The 20,923-nt window shown below is 48.1% G+C and overlaps 1 protein-coding gene across 5 annotated transcripts; it reads right to left on the bottom strand.

Moving 5' to 3' along the window:
• Positions 1-8,056: 8,056 nt before the first annotated feature.
• LOC115133918 (protein regulator of cytokinesis 1-like) lies at positions 8,057-20,786 on the bottom strand. 5 transcript variants are annotated; one of them, XM_065022229.1, is made up of 14 exons: positions 20,568-20,784; positions 18,990-19,122; positions 18,255-18,377; positions 17,689-17,922; positions 15,847-16,017; positions 13,810-13,959; positions 13,298-13,445; positions 12,873-13,009; positions 12,541-12,636; positions 12,248-12,394; positions 11,869-11,979; positions 11,533-11,646; positions 11,238-11,420; positions 8,057-8,686 (listed from the first exon to the last, which is right to left on the bottom strand). In XM_065022229.1, exons 1-14 carry the CDS (start codon positions 20,576-20,578, stop codon positions 8,618-8,620), a joined length of 1,827 nt encoding a protein of 608 aa, XP_064878301.1. In that variant the 5' UTR covers positions 20,579-20,784; the 3' UTR covers positions 8,057-8,617. The 5 variants fall into 5 exon arrangements, with proteins under 5 accessions (XP_064878301.1, XP_064878302.1, XP_064878304.1 ...); XM_065022230.1 differs by lacking the exon at positions 20,568-20,784 and adding an exon at positions 19,802-20,458; XM_029667348.2 differs by lacking the exon at positions 8,057-8,686 and adding an exon at positions 9,071-11,213 and having other exon boundaries at positions 11,324-11,420; positions 20,568-20,786.
• Positions 20,787-20,923: the final 137 nt, after the last annotated feature.

Here is a 20,923-nt window from a genome sequence, read left to right as displayed (position 1 = left end):
ACTACCATGCCATGTGACACCACTGAGGGGCACCATGACTCCCATGCCATGTGGCACCATGACTACCATGCCATGTGACACCATGACTACCATGCCATGTGACACCACTGAGTGGCACCCTGACTACCATGCCATGCGGCACCATGACTACCATATCATGTGTCACCACTGAGGTGCACCATGACTACCATGCCATGCGGCACCATGACTACCATATCATGTGTCACCACTGAGGGGCACCATGACTACCATGCCATGTGTCACCAGAGGTGCACCATGACTACCATATCATGTGACACCACTGAGGTGCACCATGACTCCCATGCCATGTGGCACCATGACTACCATGCCATGTGACACCATGACTCCCATGCCATGTGGCACCATGACTACTATGCCATGTGGCACCATGACTACTATGCCATGTGGCACCATGACTACTATGCCATGTGGCACCATGACTCCCATGCCATGTGGCACCATGACTCCCATGCCATGTGGCACCATGACTCCCATGCCATGTGGCACCATGACTACCATGCCATGTGGCACCATGACTACCATGCCATGTGACACCATGACTACCATGCCATGTGACACCACTGAGGGGCACCATGACTCCCATGCCATGTGGCACCATGACTACCATGCCATGTGACACCATGACTACCATGCCATGTGACACCACTGAGGGGCACCATGACTCCCATGCCATGTGGCACCCTGACTACCATGCCATGCGGCACCATGACTACCATATCATGTGTCACCACTGAGGTGCACCATGACTACCATATCATGTGTCACCACTGAGGGGCACCATGACTACCATGCCATGTGTCACCAGAGGTGCACCATGACTACCATATCATGTGACACCACTGAGGTGCACCATGACTACCATGCCATGTGTCACCACTGATGGGCACCATGACTACCATGCCATGTGTCACCACTGATGGGCACCATGACTACCATGCCATGTGTCACCACTGAGGTGCACCATAACAACCATGCCATGTGTCACCATGACTACCATATCATGTGACACCACTGATGGGCACCATGACTACCATGCCATGTGTCACCACTGAGGTGCACCATAACCACCATGTCACCATGGCACCATGACTACCATGATGGGCACCATGACTACCATGTGTCACCACTGAGGTGCACCATGACTACCATGCCATGTGTCACCATGACTACCATGCCATGTGACACCACTGATGGGCACCATGACTACCATGCCATGTGTCACCACTGATGGGCACCATGACTACCATGCCATGTGACACCACTGAGGTGCACCATGACTACCATGCCATGTGTCACCACTGATGGGCACCATGACTACCATGCCATGTGTCACCACTGAGGTGCACCATGACTACCATGCCATGTGTCACCATGACTACCATATCATGTGACACCACTGAGGTGCACCATGACTACCATGCCATGTGTCACCATGACTACCATGCCATGTGGCACCATGACTACTATGCCATGTGGCGCCATGACTACCAGGCCATGTGACACCACTGAGCTTTGTCACAAGGGCACCATGAGGATTACACTTTTCAATGGATAACCAGAGGCCATGCATTTGGCACCAGTTTGAGACCATAAAGGGAGGCCTGCAGTGACTACAAAGCAGTGTAGAGCTCTTCAACAGCCGAACCAGAGAAGGAGCACATGAATATAGAACTGTATCATCTGTATATATAGTTGAAGTTGGGCGTTTACATACACCTCAGCCAAATGCATTTAAACTCAGTTTTTTTCACAATTCCGGACATTTAATCATAGATGAAAATTCCGTCTTAGGACAGTTAGGATCACCACTTTACTGTGGTGAATGTGAAACGTCAGAATAATAGTAGAGAGAATTATTTATTTCAGCTTTTATTTCCTTCATCACATTCCCAGTTTACATACTCAATTAGTATTTGGTAGCATTGCCTTTAAATTGTTTAACTTGGTTCAAACGTTTTGGGTAGCCTTCCACAAGCTTCCCACAATAAGTTGGGTGAATTTTGGCCCATTCCTCCTGACAGAGCTGGTGTAACTGATTCAGGTTTGTAGGCCTCCTTGCTCGCACACACTTTTTCAGTTCTGCCCACAAATTTTCTACAGGATTGAGGTCAGGGCTTTGTGATGGCCACTTCAATACGTTGACTTTGTTGAGATGTTGCTTCAATATATCCACATCATTTTCCCTCATGACGCCATCTATTTTGTGAAGTGCACCAGTCCCTCCTGCAGCAAAGCACCGCCACTACATAATGCTGCCACTCCCATGCTTCATGGTTGGGATGTTGTTCTTCGGCTTGTAAGCCTCTCCCTTTTTCCTCCAAGCATAACGATGGTCATTATGGCCAAACAGTTCTATTTTTGTTTCATCAGACCAGAGGACATTTCTCCAAAAACTACAGTCTTTGTCCCCATGTGCAGTTGCAAAATGTAGTCTGGCTTTTGTATGGCGGTTTTGGAGCAGTGGCTTCTTCCTGGTCTCGTTTTACTGTGGATATATATACTTTTGTACCTGTTTCCTCCAGCATCTTTACAATGTCATTTGCTGTTGTTCTGGAACTGATTTGCACTTTTCGCACCAAAGTACATTCATCTCTAGGACACAGAACTTGTCTCCTTCCTGAGCGGTATGACAGCTGCGTGGTCCCATGGTGTTTATACTTGCGTACTATTGTTTGTACAGATGAACGTGGTACCTTCAGGCATTTGGAAATTACTCCCAAGGATGAACCAGAATAGTGGAGGTCTTGGCTGATGCCTTTTTTGATTTGAAGGTAGGCCTTGAAATACATCCACAGGTACACCTCCAATTGACTCAAATGATGCCGATTAGCCTATCAGAAGCTTCTAAAGCCATGACATCATTTTCTGGAATTTTCCAAGCTGTTTAAAGGCACAGTCAACTTAGCGTATGTAAACTTCTGACCCACTGGAATTGTGATACAGTGAATTATAAGTGAAATAAGGAGCTCATGACACGCCACAGGGAGAGGGCCCTGAGGGAACTCATGACACGCCACAGGGAGAGGGCCCTGAGGGAACTCAGGGAGAGGGCCCTGACACACCAGGGGGGGGGGGAACCCTGAGGGAACTCATGACACACCACAGGGAGAGGGCCCTGACTCATGACACGCCAGGGGGGGCCCTGAGGGAACTCATGACACACCACAGGGACGTCAGGGCCCTGAGGGAACTCATGACACGCCACAGGGAGAGGGCCCTGAGGGAACTCATGACACGCCAGGGGGGCCCTGAGGGAACTCATGACACGCCACAGGGAGAGGGCCCTGAGGGAACTCATGACACGCCAGGGGGGGCCTGAGGGAACTCATGACACGCCAGGGCCCTGAGGGAACTCATGACACGCCAGGGGGGGGGGCCCTGAGGGAACGAACTCCAGCCAGGGGGCCCTGAGGGAACTCATGACACGCCACAGGGAGAGGGCCCTGAGGGAACTCATGACACGCCAGGGAGAGGGCCCTGAGGGAACTCATGACACGCCAGGGGGGGGGGCCCTGAGGGAACTCATGACACGCCACAGGGAGAGGGCCCTGAGGGGGAACTCATGACACGCCAGGGGAGGGGGCCCTGAGGGAACTCATGACACGCCATGACACGCCAGGGGGCCCTGGGGGGCCCTGAGGGACGCCACAGGGGGGGCCCTGAGGAACTCATGGCCCTGAGGGAACTCATGACACGCCAGGGGGCCCTGAGGGAACTCATGACACGCCCAGGGGGGGCCCTGAGGGAACTCATGACACGCCAGGGAGGGCCCAGGAACTCATGACACGCCAGGGGGGCCTGGGGAACTCATGACACGCCAGGGGGAGGGGGAACTCATGACACGCCACAGGGAGGGCCCTGAGGGAACTCATGACACGCCACAGGGGGGGCCCTGAGGGAACTCATGACACGCCAGGGGGGAGGGGGGGGGCCCTGAGGGAACTCATGACACGCCACAGGGAGAGGGCCCTGAGGGAACTCATGACACGCCAGGGGGGGGGGGCCCTGAGGGAACTCATGACACGCCACAGGGAGAGGGCCCTGAGGGAGGGGCCCTGAGGGAACTCATGACACGCCAGGGGGGCCAGGGAGGGGGGGGGAACCTGAGGGAACTCATGACACGCCAGGGGGGGGGGGGCCCTGAGGGAACTCATGACACGCCACAGGGAGAGGGCCCTGAGGGAACTCATGACACGCCAGGGGAGGGGGCCCTGAGGGAACTCATGACACGCCAGGGCCCTGGGGGACAGCCAGGGGGGGCCCTGAGGGAACTCATGACACGTCAGGGTGGGGGCCCTGAGGGGGACACGCCAGGGGGGGGCCCTGAGGGAACTCATGACACGCCACAGGGAGAGGGCCCTGAGGGAACTCATGACACGCCAGGGGGGGGCCCTGAGGGAACTCATGACACGCCACAGGGAGAGGGCCCTGAGGGAACTCATGACACGCACAGGGGGGGCCCTGAGGGAACTCATGACACGCCACAGGGAGAGGGCCCTGAGGGAACTCATGACACGACACGCCAGGGGGGGGGCCCTGAGGGAACTCATGACACGCCAGGGGGCCCAGGAGCCAGGGCCCTGAGGGAGGGAACTCATGACACGCCACAGGGAGGGGCCCTGAGGGAACTCATGACACGCCAGGGAGGGGGGCCCTGGGAAGGGAAGGGGGGCCCCTGAGGGAACTCATGACACGCCACAGGGAGAGGGCCCAGGGAACTCATGACACGCCAGGGGCCTGGGGCCCTGAGGGAACTCATGACACGCCACAGGGAGAGGGCCCTGAGGGAACTCATGACACGCCAGGGGGGGCCCTGAGGGAACTCATGACACGCCACAGGGAGGGGGCCCTGAGGGAACTCATGACACGCCAGGGGGGGCCCTGAGGGAACTCATGACACGCCACAGGGAGAGGGCCCTGAGGGAACTCATGACACGCCAGGGGGCCCTGAGGGAACTCATGACACGCCAGGGCCCAGGGGACAGAGGGGGCCCTGAGGGAACTCTCAGGGCCCTGAGGGAACTCATGACACGCCACAGGGAGAGGGCCCTGAGGGAACTCATGACACGCCAGGGAACTCATGACACGCCACAGGGGAGGGGCCCTGGGGAACTCATGACACGCCCTGAGGGAACTCATGACACGCCAGGGGGGGCCCTGAGGGAACTCATGACACAGGGGGCCTGAGGGAACTCATGACACGAGGGGGGGGCCCTGAGGGAACTCATGACACGCCAGGGAGAGGGCCCTGAGGGAACTCATGACACGCCAGGGGGGCCCACATGACACGGAGGGGGCCCTGAGGGAACTCATGACACGCCCAGGGGGGCCCTGAGGGAACTCATGACACGCCAGGGAGGGGCCCTGAGGGAACTCATGACACGCCAGGAACTCATGGGGGGGCCCTGAGGGAACTCATGACACGCCTGAGGGACACGAGGGGGGCCCTGAGGGAACTCATGACACGCCAGGGGGGCCCTGAGGGAACTCATGACACGCCACAGGGGGGGCCCTGAGGGAACTCATGACACGCCAGGGGGCCCTGAGGGGGCCCTGAGGGAACTCATGACACGCCAGGGGGGGGGCCCTGAGGGAACTCATGACACGCCAGGGGGGGGGGGCCCTGAGGGAACTCATGACACGCCAGGGGGGCCCTGAGGGAACTCATGACACGCCAGGGGGGGGGGCTGAGGGAACCATGACACGCCACAGGGGGGGCCCTGAGGGAACTCATGACACGCCAGGGGGGGCCCTGAGGGGGGGGCCCTGAGGGAACTCATGACACGCCCAGGGGGGCCCTGAGGGAACTCATGACACGCCAGGGGGGGGCCCTGAGGGAACTCATGACACGTCAGGGGGGCCCTGAGGGAACTCATGACACGCCAGGGGGGGCCCTGAGGGAACTCATGACACACCACAGGAGAGGGCCCTGAGGGAACTCATGACACAGGGGAGGGGGCCTGAGGGGAACTCATGACACGCCACAGGGGGGGCCCTGAGGGAACTCATGACAGGGAACCATGACACGGGGGGCCCTGAGGGAACTCATGACACGCACACCACAGGGAGAGGGCCCTGAGGGAACTCATGACACGCCACAGGGGGGGCCCTGAGGGAGAGGGGAACTCATGACACGCCAGGGGGCCCTGAGGAACTCATGAGGGCCACAGGGGGCCCTGAGGGAACTCATGACACGCCACAGGGAGAGGGCCCTGAGGGGGGGGGCCCTGAGGGGGGCCTGGGGAACTCATGACACGCCAGGGGAGGGGCCCTGAGGGAACTCATGACACGCCACGCCACAGGGGGGGCCCTGAGGGGAACTCATGACACGCCAGGGAGAGGGCCCTGAGGGAACTCATGACACGCCAGGGGGGGCCCTGAGGGAACTCATGACACGCCAGGGAGGGCCCTGGGGGACACGCCCCTGAGGGAACTCATGACACCCTGAGGCCCTGAGGGAACTCATGACACACCACAGGGAGGGGGCCCTGAGGGAACTCATGACACGCCAGGGGGGAACTCCAGGGGGGGGCCCTGAGGGAACTCATGACACGCCAGGGGAGGGAACTCATGACACGCCACAGGGAGAGGGCCCTGAGGGAACTCATGACACAGGGGGCCTGAGGGAACTCATGACACACCACAGGGAGAGGGCCCTGAGGGAACTCATGACACGCCAGGGGGGGGAGGGGGCCCTGAGGGAACTCATGACACGCCAGGGGAGGGGGGAGGGGGGGCCCTGAGGGAACTCATGACACGCCAGGGGGCCCTGAGGAACTCATGACACGCCAGGGGGCCCTGGGGGAACTCATGACACGCCACAGGGGGGCCCTGAGGGAACTCATGACACGCCAGGGGGCCCTGAGGGAACTCATGACACGCCACAGGGGAGGGGGCCCTGAGGGAACTCATGACACGCCAGGGGGGCCCTGAGGGAACTCATGACACGCCACAGGAGAGGGCCCTGAGGGAACTCATGACACGCCAGGGGGGGCCCTGAGGGAACTCATGACACGCCACAGGGAGAGGGCCCTGAGGAACTCATGACACGCCAGGGGGCCCTGAGGGAACTCATGACACGCCACAGGGAGGGGGCCCTGAGGGAACTCATGACACGCCACAGGGGGAGGGCCCTGAGGGAACTCATGACACGCCAGGGGGCCCTGAGGGAACTCATGACACGCCAGGGGGGCCCTGAGGGAACTCATGACACACCACAGGGAGGGGCCCTGAGGGAACTCATGACACGCCACAGGGGAGGGGCCCTGAGGGAACTCTCAGGGGGGGCCCTGAGGGAACTCATGACACGCCACAGCTAAATATGAACTAGAGGGGTTTGTTTTTCTGCTTAGTACTGTAGTTATAGAGATACATGTGTAGCAACATAGTAACATTTTTAATGGGTCATGTTCAGTAGGGCAAACCGTAGCAGAACATTTTTAATGGGTCATGTTCAGTAGGGCACACCGTAGCAGAACATTTTTAATGGGCTATGTTCAGTAGGGCACACCGTAGCAGAACATTTAATGGGTCATGTTCAGTAGGGCACACCGTAGCAGAACATTTAATGGGCTATGTTCAGTAGGGCACACCGTAGCAGAACATTTAATGGGTCATGTTCAGTAGGGCACACCGTAACAGAACATTTTTAAAGTACAGGCAGTCCCATGTTTCAGTCCATTTATGAACACACAGCCGTGGTTTTAACACATTAGAATATAGGTTTACTATGTATTTAAAAAGAGAAAAGTTTGATTTGCGCTGGATTAATTTGTGAGTAAACTTATTTTCACCAGATTGCACCTGCTTGACTTTTTCCACATGTATTCACAATCATACTGTAGCAGCCAAGACATGCTGCGGGAACCTTGGTGACAAAATTATTTTCTAAACCTCCCGCTTTGGGCTGGATGTGTCAATGTGTACTTCATACATGCATAATCTAGGAGCAGAATTATCACGAAATCCCTAGTGTGAACACGACTGTGAATAAAGATGACTGAAGATCCCCATGTTTAAATGTAGTATAAAGCCAATGTTTATTTGACAGAATGGTCATCATTTGCGACCCCCCCCCATCCCATAATTATACGAAGTACAACAATTTACTCTAGCAACAACATGGATAATAAAACTAATAAAAGGATTGGAGTGTTATGAACATAGACCTACGTAAAACTTAACCTATCAAGTCCTCCCGACATTTCATTAATCTCAGATCAAAGCTTTTAAAAAAAAAAATCTAAGAAAAACATTACAAATCTGACAGAGTATTTAAAAAGTTCTGACACAATCTAGACACAGACAACAGAAGAAGAAATAACAAAACAAAGACCTCGCGGGCCAGAGTGATTCAGGATCGATGCAGTAAGTTCTGGAAAACCTCAGAGCTAGAACACAGTTGCACCGAGAGACGCTGGGTTTCTGTTCTGATACATTATATTCAGGTGTTAAAAACATTTCCTTCATCTAGACATGTACAAAAATGGACAGGGGACAGAAACCGTGAAACTCAAGCCAGAAAAAGGTGTCTCAGCTGGATGAATCAGGGACAGGTTCTGTCTGATCCCTCAGATCAGAGATTAGTGACAGTAGAGTTTAGATGTCCTGTCTTGACAGATTTGGAAGCATTTGAGAGAAATCGCTGTGGAGGAGAATAGAGAGATTAAAAACTGGAACCGTATGTACAGAAGATCAAAATACGAGAATTCAATAAAGTCAAGTCTGTCTTGGAGATAAGTGAGGGGGGGGGAGAAATAATGTAGATTTAAGTGGAACATCCCTTTTAATTTTTCCTCAATCACTTGCACATCACATTTTTTTCAGATGCAATTGGCACATTTTCAAAACTCTTGTGGAAAAAAATTCTAAACTGAATTTTACCCCCCCCCCCACCATCTTAGGTTCAGAGTCTTTGCATTACACTCATCTTTCACCAGTCATTCATACAACAAAAAAATCTAAGTTCTGTGAAACATCATGAGAACAGTTAGTCCCCAACACATCAGATGATGACAGGCTCACCATGTCATTTTAAAACTACCATTTAATCCAATAGCAAACAAAATACAAGATACACATTTCAAAAATGTTATTTTGACATGCATGCATATTTTTCCCCCCACACAGTATTTGACACTCAATTATTATTTTTTATAAATAATGTATCCAAATGGCAGGTTGTGAGCAGGTTAAGGAATATTTCAGTCTTAGTTTCATTGTAGTTATATAGTACATACTGTATGTAGGACAAATGATCAGAAGAGGTATTGTAAAAGCAGTCAGCTACTGTAAAAATAAAAATACACAGCCTGGCGTTAAGCCCTTTCTGCCCCATGCAACACTGAACAAGATCACCTTCCCAACATGACTTTGTCAACCGATACGGGGCGGCAGGGTAGCCTAGTGGTTAGAGCGTTGGACTAGTAACCGAAAGGTTGCAAGTTCGAATCCCCGAGCTGACAAGGTACAAATCTGTCGTTCTGCCCCTGAACAGGCAGTTAACCCACTGTTCCTAAACCAGTTAACCCACTGTTCCTAGGCCGTCATTGAAAAATAATAAATAAGAATTTGTTCTTAACTGACTTGCCTAGTTAAATAATGCAACACTGTACAATATCACCTTCCCAACAAGACTTCGTCAACCGATACGGTAATCACACAACCTCTGCTTGAAATGCATCCGCTTTCAGTGACATTCAGGCGAGTTGGAATATATCATGTACAAACCCAGGTGTGTTTCACCAGTACAGTGTACACCAATTTTAAAATGGTAGCATAGCGTTGACTGCCCCCTGTGTCCTAATGAAGCACACTGGCTGGTTGAGGATGTAGAATTTACATCCGTATCCATATATCATATGATTTTTTACCTTCCAACAAATTTGTCAAATTGATACATAAAAAGGTAAAAATATTGACTTTTAGTATTCAAACAGTTATCAAACTTAAAAATAGGCACTTCATAATCAATAAGAACAAAATGTAAAAAGTGAATATTGCATTTTGAAAAGCAGATCGCCAAAGATTGAATATGTAGCCAACCTAAAAGTGATTTGGTGCAGTGAACAAAGCGTTTGTTTGAAAAATGTGCGTAGAGTTAAACACGAGCCATTTTAAAATGTGCTTTTGAGTCGTGAAAATTACACCAAAAGTGATCAAATGAAACTTCCCATTAAAGAGTGTAGAACAAAAGCCAAGCAGATTAACGTTGAAGAGGATAGAAGACAATGAACAAACATGGATGTCTATTGCAGCCGTTTCACCTCAACATCAAATCATTTCTAGTTAACAATTAAGTCCCTTACTGTGATTGTTTTTCAATTAAAAAATGGTCAAAAAGAAAACAAAAAAAAAAATAGCTTCTTCGCAAAGAGCAATTTCACAAGCAAGAATTTTGCTTGGACTGTCTGGGAGTGGTCTGAGTGGGGAAACTGAAAACTAGCTGTTATTGGCTGAGAGGTTTGGAACACTCTTATTGGTCGATCAACTGATCACATTTGGTGAGGTGTGGGAATGGAATAAATAAATGTGACGCCATATTAAAACTGAACCCCCCCCCCCCCTCCCTAGCAACACACAGTCCAGATCAACAAAGTGTTCGTTTGATCTTCAATAAATTGTAACAAATTGCTCCTCACAAGATGGTTAGGCCAACCGACCCAGACCAGGCTCGCAGTCGCACTCTTGGTTAGCGACTTAGCATGTTGAGCCTCACTGTTATGGAGTTTTAAATAAAACGGTCCTTCATTCAGCAATAGAGGTGGATTCAATGTTGACAAAAAACCCTTCTGAACTAGAATGTAGAGTTAGATGGGGGTCTCCTGAGTGCCGCAGCGGACCCTGGTTTGATTCCAGGCTGTATCACAACCGGCCGTGATTGGGAGTCCCAGAGGCCACCATTGTAAATAAGAATTTGTTCTTAAAAACAGACTTGCCCAGTTAAATAAATACATTTTTCAAAAAATGGTGACAGAGAAACAGGAACTAGTCCAGGTGTCCACGATAGCATGCTAAGCTTTCACTTAAACATATTACCACTCTGTTACAGACTGTTGAATAGAAAACCTGGTGCTATTCTCTCACTGGACACACAGAAAGACGTCGCCACTCATCTTTGATTGGCTTGTGTGTTGCTGGGTCGATGATTGGTTGGTTGGGTAGGTGATAACCTAGGAAATGGGGTTGGAAATTACCGAAAATTCAGAATAGGTGCTGGCGACAGAGTTAACGCTGATTTTACGGTGTGAAGCGGGGCTTTGGGCCGGGTTTCTTAACACACCGCTCAGAGCCGGTCCGTTCAGGTGGGAGATGTTCTCCTTGTTCCTCTCCACCGTACGGGGGGTTCTTCCAACACAACTCGGGGTCCTCAGAGGAAGCTATCAGGGTGGTGATAGAGAAGAGTTCATTTCTTAAAGCCATAAAAACAATACAAATTTAAATAACGCAATTCTCTGTGCTTGAACACAGACGGTTAAGTGCACTACTAACCTTGCTGGCAGACATGGGTAGTCTGAGGGCCGGAGACTGACACAAGGTTCCCCCGAAGGCAGAACGTAAGGTGCCGTTAGGAGTAGAGCCGTAGATACTGCTAGCGGCATTGAGCTAAGAGAACGAAAATAAACGAACACATTAAGTCACAATGAGAACAGTAAAGTACTTCAGTCCTCACATTTTTTGGTTGTTTTTAAAAAATAAATGCTGAAATATGAATAAACTAAAACTGACAATGGTAATAGATTTCTAAAATTTAAAAAACAGCATGAATTTGATCCCCCAAAAAAACAACCACAATAGTGACTAATAAATGAAAACATGTGATTTGACCTTTCTTGCTTTGCCAGGAGTAGGAGTCCCTGCAAGGCGTCTTTTGGAGGGGGTTCGTTGAACAGTACCATACAGCAGGTCATGTTCAATCTGCTGGTTCTTCTTCAGTTGCTGTTTCACAGAGATCACAGTCAATATTCTCATCTGAACCAGATTCACTCATTACTGGGGAAGTAGTTAAGAGGTCTCTGTTTAAAATACTTTTGACCCCCCCTCCTCCTCCTCACTGATCCGATTACGACATGATTGAGGAAAGCGGTGTCAAGACAGTGATTGCAATCTAAGTCAACGTTTATTTTAATCGAGTCTCATCAATGATTAGCTCAAGGAAGGAAGGAAGCACATTAAGAGCATTGAAACAAGGCCTTTAAAAACGTACCCTCTCATTCTTCCCCCTCTCCTTCTCCAGCTGCAGTAGTTCCCACTGCTCCTCAACGTACTGGAGAAACCGTTGTCCGTTAACCAGGAACTCTCTGGACTGCTCCTCTTCCCATAGATCTACCTGGGTCTTCAGGCTCTTCTCCAACTGGAACACACGAGAGAACATGCTTCAAGTTAATATGCCTGCAAATTTAAAAAAAGAAATATAGAACCAAAAACAAGCCAGTAGTCGGACAGACCGTTGGGTAGAGGAACTAACCAATGAACATTCAAATCGCAACTTCTCCTCACCTTTGGCAGGCTTTTCTGCAGGTCGGCCCTCTGCTTCTCCTCTTTGAGTAGGTTCCCGCCTCGGTTGTTGAATCTAGAAGGATCCGTCACCTTTTTCTGCGGAGAGTTGAACCTTGGTGTTTATAACAACGAAAACACACGAAGGGACCAAACAGTTGACTCAAATGGCACGAAAGATACAGGAAACATCCATGTAAATCTTGCAGTGTGATTTACTATGAAACTCTTTCGACAATATGTATTATTTCGTTTGCACTACAATTTTTTGTTGTTGTTGTTGCCTAATATCTGTAAACAAGAACACGTCTCGTATTCATCGGTAAAATGCTCGCCTCCAGTTGTAGGAACAGAGTCCAGCTGTCTTGCCATCTGGTTACTCCTTCAAACAGCTCCCGGTGGTCTTCGTAATGCTTCTTCAGACTCAGCAGCTCCGCCTCATGTAGGTTGAGCAGCTCCACGGTGAAGTCAACTGAGGGGAGACGTTTATTGTGCCAAATCTCACTAGGACAACCAGGGGTTGTGTTCACACGTTCATTAGTCACCAAAATGGAAGAAATCTGGCTGAAACAAAGTGGAACCATCTGTACGACCGTCCCATTAGAAACGTGAATTTTAGCAGCCCGTCGCAAAATGTGTTGCTACCGTGTACCCTAATGAACGACACAACCCAGGACATTTACGGTCCAAAAGGTCCAACTATAAGACAGTACTTTCAAAATGATCCACTAACAATAGAAGAAGCCAAAAGACAACTGACCGTCATAGTAGGGTGTGAAGGCCCGTCTCTGCGCCAGGCTGTAGAAACACCTCTCCCAGAACAGAGCCACCTCGGCCCTGATGGCTTCTATCACACTCTTCATGTTCTTCATTTTCAGCTCATCCAGGCGCCTGCACTCTGCTTCCAACTACAGGAAGGAACTCGCAAACGTCAGTCAGTAAAAACCAATCAATTACGACATTCCATTCAAACCTTAACATACTATTCAGGCTACGAGGCTGTGATTGGTCAGAGGCTTTCTGAAAGCATCCCCCGGTCACTGTAAAACATGTATGGTAACAAGGTAAATTAATGTTAATTCAACATTTTTCCTGAATATAACGGTATCGAGCCCCTTGCATCTTCCACTATACCAAAGACTTTTAGGCCTCTAAATTTCACTGCAAGTATGTCCACATCTGATCAGCTTGACAGGTTAGGTACATAATTACGAGAAGAGTGCCATAGCTGTGAGAAATATAAAATGCATTTAAAAAAAAGAAAATGCTCACAGCGTCCATGTTTCTCTTCCTGGACTGCACCATGTGATCAGACATGCCCTCTCGTTCCTCCTGGAGGACCTGCAGTCTCTCCCACAGCTCCTGGATCTTACTGCGGTAGGAGTTACACACCAACTCATTCTCGGTCTTACGATCCTCCAGCTGAGAATTACACAACAAGACAGTCAAGGAAATGCCATTCATATAAATGTACATCATTAGGACAATAGGAGTATCAAATGTATAACGTTCAGATAGAAAAAACATTACGTAGAACAAACATTCCTCTCCGGACGTAGAACAAACATTCCTCTCCGGACGTAGAACAAACATTCCTCTCCCGACGTAGAACAAACATTCCTCTCCCGACGTAGAACAAACATTCCTCTCCCGACGTAGAACAAACATTCCTCTCCCGACGTAGAACAAACATTCCTCTCCCGACGTAGAACAAACATTCCTCTCCCGACGTAGAACAAACATTCCTCTCCCGACGTAGAACGACGTTAGGTAGAACAAACATTCCTCTCCGGACGTAGAACAAACATTCCTCTCCGGACGTAGAACAAACATTCACATTCCTCTCCGGACGTAGAACAAACATTCCTCTCCGGACGTAGAACAAACATTCCTCTCCCGACGTAGAACAAACATTCCTCTCCCGACGTAGAACGACGTTACGTAGAACAAACATTCCTCTCCCGACGTAGAACAAACATTCCTCTCCGGACGTAGAACAAACATTCCTCTCCGGACGTAGAACAAACATTCCTCTCCGGACGTAGAACAAACATTCCTCTCCGGACGTAGAACAAACATTCCTCTCCGGACGTAGAACAAACATTCCTCTCCGGACGTAGAACAAACATTCCTCTCCGGACGTAGAACAAACATTCCTCTCCGGACGTAGAACAAACATTCCTCTCCGGACGTAGAACAAACATTCCTCTCCGGACGTAGAACAAACATTCCTCTCCGGACATAGAACAACGTTACGTAGAACAAACATTCCTCTCTGACGTAGAAAGACGTTACGTAGAACAAACATTCCTCTCCCGACGTAGAACAAACATTCCTCTCCGGACGTAGAACAAACATTCCTCTCCGGACGTAGAACAAACATTCCTCTCCGGACGTAGAACAAACATTCCTCTCCGGACGTAGAACAAACATTCCTCTCCGGACGTAGAACAAACATTCCTCTCCGGACGTAGAACAAACATTCCTCTCCGGACGTAGAACAAACATTCCTCTCCGGACATAGAACAACGTTACGTAGAACAAACATTCCTCTCCGAAAGACGTAGAACAAACATTCCTCTCCGGACGTAGAACAAACATTCCTCTCCGGACGTAGAACAAACATTCCTCTCCGGACGTAGAACAAACATTCCTCTCCGGACGTAGAACAAACATTCCTCTCCGGACGTAGAACAAACATTCCTCTCCGGACGTAGAACAAACATTCCTCTCCGGACGTAGAACAAACATTCCTCTCCGGACAGAACAAACATTCCTCTCGGACGTAGAACAAACATTCCTCTCCGGACGTAGAACAAACATTCCTCTCCGGACGTAGAACAAACATTCCTCTCCGGACGTAGAACAAACATTCCTCTCCGGACGTAGAACAAACATTCCTCTCCGGACATAGAACAACGTTACGTAGAACAAACATTCCTCTCTGACGTAGAAAGACGTTACGTAGAACAAACATTCCTCTCCAGACGTAGAAAGACGTTACGTAGAACAAACATTCCTCTCCGACGTAGAAAGAAGTTACGTAGAACAAACACCCCTCTCCAGACGTAGAACAAACATTCCTCTGACGTAGAAAGACGTTACGTAGAACAAACATTCCTCTCCGACGTAGAAAGACGTTACGTAGAACAAACATTCCTCTCCGACGTAGAAAGACGTTACGTAGAACAAACACTCCTCTCTGACATAGAACAACGTTACGTAGAACAAACATTCCTCTCAGGACGTAGTATAAAGAATCACGACGGACTCTATTCACGACGTAACGGAACAGATTTGGTTCCTGACCTGTCCCAGCAGCAGTCGGAGAGCTGCAATGTTGTCGCCGGACAGACAGAAGGCCTCCTCGTCCTCACACACCACGTCCCTCTCAAAGCTGGTGTCTGGCAGCTGGTCCAGCTCCTCCATACACACGATGATCCGACGCTTGATACCCACAAACTCACCGTGGCGACGATCCTGGAACATACAATGGAGAGAGAGAGAGAGAGAGAGACTAAGTTGAGGATTATGCTATCTTGATGTCATTTACGTTCATTCAGACAAACCCTCTCCAGGCTTACGTAACCTTGTTCAATCCTACGTGGATAGAAGGCTTTACTTACCGTTAAACTAAGGGGTAACTATACCCCAGCATTTGAACACCACATGCCTATATTGAAACGTAAGAGCTACAATTCTCAAATGCACCTCAAAAGTAACTTAAGAGTCTTGTGCTTTAAACCCCAACGAGTCCCACCGTAAAACCGGCGCGTTTTGAACTTTAACCCCATTAAAAAAAATTTAAAAAGTGTGTCTGAGTTAAAGACTTCTGGGTTGCACCATTGGGATTCAACTACTTCCGCATCCGTAGATAATCAGACATGTGATGAACGGGGGGGGGGCTGAGCTAGAGCGGTGTTTGTGAGACAAGGGCAGACCCCAAAGGGGCCCCGGGTAATTTATACAAAACAGTATGTAGAGTTCAAACTGTTTGAGCTACAAACTACTCAAATGGTTGGATAGAGAATGACAAGCTGAGACTCACAAAACACCCGCTTTTCTCTATGACAGTGTCTATACTGTAAGGGGGTCTTCTACATAGACCATAGGAAACCCCAGGTCACAGTGTCTATACTGTAAGGGGTTCCTCTACATAGACTATAGGAAACCCCAAGTCACAGTGTCTATACTGTAAGGGGTTTTTCTACATAGAAGACCTTAGGAAATCCCAGGTCATAGTGTCTATAATACTGTAAGGGGTTATTCTACATAGACTATAGTAAATCCCAGGTCATAGTGTCTATAATACTGTAAGGGGTTCTTCTACATAGACTATAGGAAATCCCAGGTCATAGTGTCTATAATACTGTAAGGGGTTCTTCTACATAGAAGATCATAGGAAATCCCAGGTCATAGTGTCTATAATACTGTAAGGGGTTCTTCTACATAGATCATAGTAAATCCCAGGTCATACTGTCTAATACTGTAAGAGGTTCTTCTACCTAGAAGATCATAGGAAATCCCAGGTCAGTGTCTATACTGTAAGGGGTTCTTCTATATAGACTATAGGAAATCCCAGGTCATAGTGTCTATAATACTGTAATTAGCTCACAGTTGCCGGCAAACTACAAACAGTTGTCACTGACTAGTTGGGATATTAATTTCCCACTGAGCAAACCATTTCTGTACACGATTCATATAAATTATTTTTTATCCGGTTTTTGCTTTGGTTGACCTTTTTTTTTTTTTTTTGTAGACATTTGCCAATTAAACTCACAAATGCAACAGTTTATGTCCAATAGTTTTGTGTTCTACTTGTAGTCCTGGTTGTCCTTTTTAAAGAAAATGGTAAAACACCTCATTGTGAGGCTCAATATAAAGGCTGGACATGAAGATAAATGAAAGGATGATTTGTTTCTCTGTGGTCTCAGGACTGATAGGGTTAAGTTACAGCCCCAGTCACTGAGAATTTCTGATTTTCTATTAAGCAAAGTGTGAACCGTATTTAATTTCAGGAGTCTGTGAGTACAATTTTATGGCCCTGAGTATTCCCATTTCAGAGCCACAAACTGACCAAGGAAAAACTCCTGGTGGTAGAAATGCTGGCTTACATTCTAGGAAAACGATGAACCATGAAGCATTACATGCCTTCTCTTTAGTGAGATCGTTGAGGTAAGAGCGATAGCTGTCCAGTTGCCCCAGGGACGGGACCGTGTCCATGTCGATACAGAAGGGGACTGAACACATGATGTCACACAGCTCCCGGTCCTGCTTGGACAGTCTCTTCAGCTCCTTAACCCTCTGACTCTTCTGTTTCATCATCACCTCCAGGCGTGACCTGATGTCCTTCTCCAGCTGCAGCATCGTCCTCCCCTCGTCCTCCTATAAAACACATCAAGACGGGTTGAGAGGAATGTTAGCAATATTTTTAATTCCTTTATTTAACCAGGAAAGTAACATTAAGATTGACATATTTTTGAAGTGAGCCCTGAAAGAAAAATGCAACATTAAGGTAATGGTGAGCATCTTATTGTGTCCCCTCCTCCTCCCCAATTTCATTTCTAAAGGTAAAACGTTTTTTGTTTGTTCAGTGTCTATTTTGTCGCACTGCTTTGCTTTATCTCGGCCAGATCGCAGTTGTAAATGACAACTTGTTCTCAACTGGCCTACCTGGTTAAATAAAAGGTGAAATAAATCAATAATAATAAATATACCTCAAATGGGGATAGTTGAAGCTCAGTACACAGAACATCCAGCTCTTTACGACAGGATTCTATGCTGCTCATCAATCTCTTCCTTAGACTGTCCTCCTCAGCAATCATCATGTCCAGCAAGCCCTGGGTAGGAAAGAAAAACACGTTACAAGACAGACCAACTGGTAAAAAATTAAAAAAATAAATAAAAAGACATTCAGCAACTCTTGGTAGGACAATGGAATTTTTTTTAATTTTTAAAAGCAACCTCCATTTAACCTAGAAAGAGTCGCTGAATAAATAGGTCCATCTTCTGTCTGCTCATGCACCTTGGTCTGAAATGAGATTACGAAAGCACCGTTTCTCTAGTCAAGCGACCGGGTGGGTATAATTTGTAGTACGTTCCAACAGGAATCTGTTTCCAAAAACTTTGTAAAATAAAAATTGCATAGCGGCATAATAGGAAACCAGGTAGGTAGTGGGACATTTAGTTGTGTTTCTTTTACCTCACCACTTTTATTCAGAAAAATGTCTGTCCTCACTTTGGTAGCCTATGGGCAAACATTAAGAATAAGACACGTGGTGAGTTGATGCCTATTCCGCAGCTAGTTAGCTAGGTGAATTAATCATGCTACTTTGTATGCGTTGTTCATAAATGACAAAGGATGCCAACAAACAGGAACAGATTCCTGTTGGAACATTCCACAAATTATACCCACCCTCCAATGTCCACTTTGCAAAAGAAGCAGAACTCACTTTGATATGTTTCCTAACCACATCAGTCCTTTGTAGTCTCTGGTCTTCTGGAATTCCTATTTCCTCCCAGATGTCCTTCAACCGGTTAAGGGCTCGAGTCAGACATTCTACCGACTCCGCAGCATGGATTTCACTGTACAGGGAGAGAAAATTAAAAGCAGGAGACAGCATGTCACTTAAATATGTTAAATATGAATGCTGCAGCCTGTAACTACGGGAAAGAGTACAGATTAGGTTCACGCTGTCCATGGATTATTACGGCTCATTTTGTGTGCAAAAGAACAAATGAGCTGAGTAGGTTTTTGTCGAAGGTTTCAAAATGACAAGTAGCTAACTATGTAGGAAGTTGGCCAAACTTATCTACATAACGTTAAACCGGTTGATTTGACTAAGTAGTGGTATGCCAAAACAGCACAACTAACGTTAGTTAGCTAAACTAGCGACTGTATTTAAAATACATGTCTAGCCAGGTCATATTTACATAGTTACTTGTGATAATATACTGTAACGTTGGTGATGGAACTCGTTACTGTATTATTTTGATATCAAACCAAACAAATGGAGAAACAACCAAACGACTAGCTAGCATGACAAGTAAACTTAGCTATAACCGATAGGTTACGACAGCTAACTTTACAGCAGCATATTGAGCCAATATGTGACCCTGGTTAGTCTTTGCTAACTAACTAAAGATGTTACCCTTGTAGAGGACTGCTAATTCCTATGTAGGTGACATTACACTACTATAGCTGAGACACATAGTAAAACAGGTTGGGCCCCATACAGGATATCTCTCACACACACACACTCACTGTAATCATCCAGAACACTGTCACAACAGGATACTCCTAGCCACAGGTGTTAGCCGGCAGTTCGGCCACAACTCCCCTGAAGATAGGGACGCATACACTCTTACACACTGACCCCAGAAGACAGGGACGACGCACATACAGTACACACATAGCTGCCGAGGACACCCAGATAAGACACCCACAGATTGGCAGAAAGCCTAGACTTAGAGACAAACTAACACACACACATAATCTCCCTCCCAGCCGAACATTGTGTGACTGAAGATAGCGCACACACCAGATCTCATTTTCAGCTGAACAGGGTGTGACGACCAAGAACAGGCATGGCAGGATTCTACGATGACGGACAGACAACAGAGCCAATGCCGGATGACTACACCCCAGCCTGATCCAATCCGAAGATCCGATCTCCTAGATATCAACCTACTTTCTGTTCTGTATATGAAGCTTGTACCCATTGTTAGCTAGTGTCTTTTTTGCTAGTCTCTGATGAGCTAACAGAGGGGCCCGTATATACGCTGTACCAGATATCTCCACTTTGAAATAAACCTGTCGCTTGTCGTACAATCTACCACCTTGTCTGCATCGATCCTTGACCGACTCACCCTTTATCATATCCCATTATCAACACCCTCGTTGGTTAAATTGACGAGTGAGCTACTTTACTGTAATTAGCGATCCAGCTAACTGTAGCTAGCTACCGACGTAACATAGCAACAACATACGAAGACATCATCCCAAACACAGAAAATATTTTTTGACCAACCTCCTCCTCATGGTCACGGTCCACCGAAAAAAGCCAACACAGGTTAAATAAAAATAAAAAAGTGTTGTCTAAAATAGGTTTGTTTAATTAAACCACACTGAAACTACATAAAGATGGTAGTTTCAAGCTATATATCGAAGCGTCCTCTGTCTGTCCGCTGCTTTCCGCGACTCGGTTCAAATTCTTCACCGAAACTCTGCTCCTCTTCCCCATTGGCCGACACAGAGAAAACGTCACAAAAACAGGTTTCTATGGGCGGAAGTCCCTAATGAATCAAGAGGTCACCTTTTGTACAGGTGATTAAGTGGATCAGAATAGATTAATATTTACCATGATTAAATCATATATATATACAA

Source organism: Oncorhynchus nerka, linkage group LG9a (genome assembly GCF_034236695.1).
Source record: "Oncorhynchus nerka isolate Pitt River linkage group LG9a, Oner_Uvic_2.0, whole genome shotgun sequence".
Classification (NCBI taxonomy): domain Eukaryota; kingdom Metazoa; phylum Chordata; class Actinopteri; order Salmoniformes; family Salmonidae; genus Oncorhynchus; species Oncorhynchus nerka.
The sequence above is the reverse complement of the archived record's forward strand: the minus strand, read 5'-3'. Positions and strand labels throughout refer to the sequence as shown.

Bases quoted from the DNA above. Each gene is read 5' to 3' on its own strand.
- LOC115133918 (XM_065022229.1), bottom strand. The intron at 13,960-15,846 runs GTCAGGAACCAA...TGTAATTCTCAG, and splicing joins TCCGACTGCTGCTGGGACAG to CTGGAGGATCGTAAGACCGA. The intron at 11,980-12,247 runs GTACGTTTTTAA...TCTGTGAAACAG, and splicing joins AGAGGGGGAAGAATGAGAGG to CAACTGAAGAAGAACCAGCA.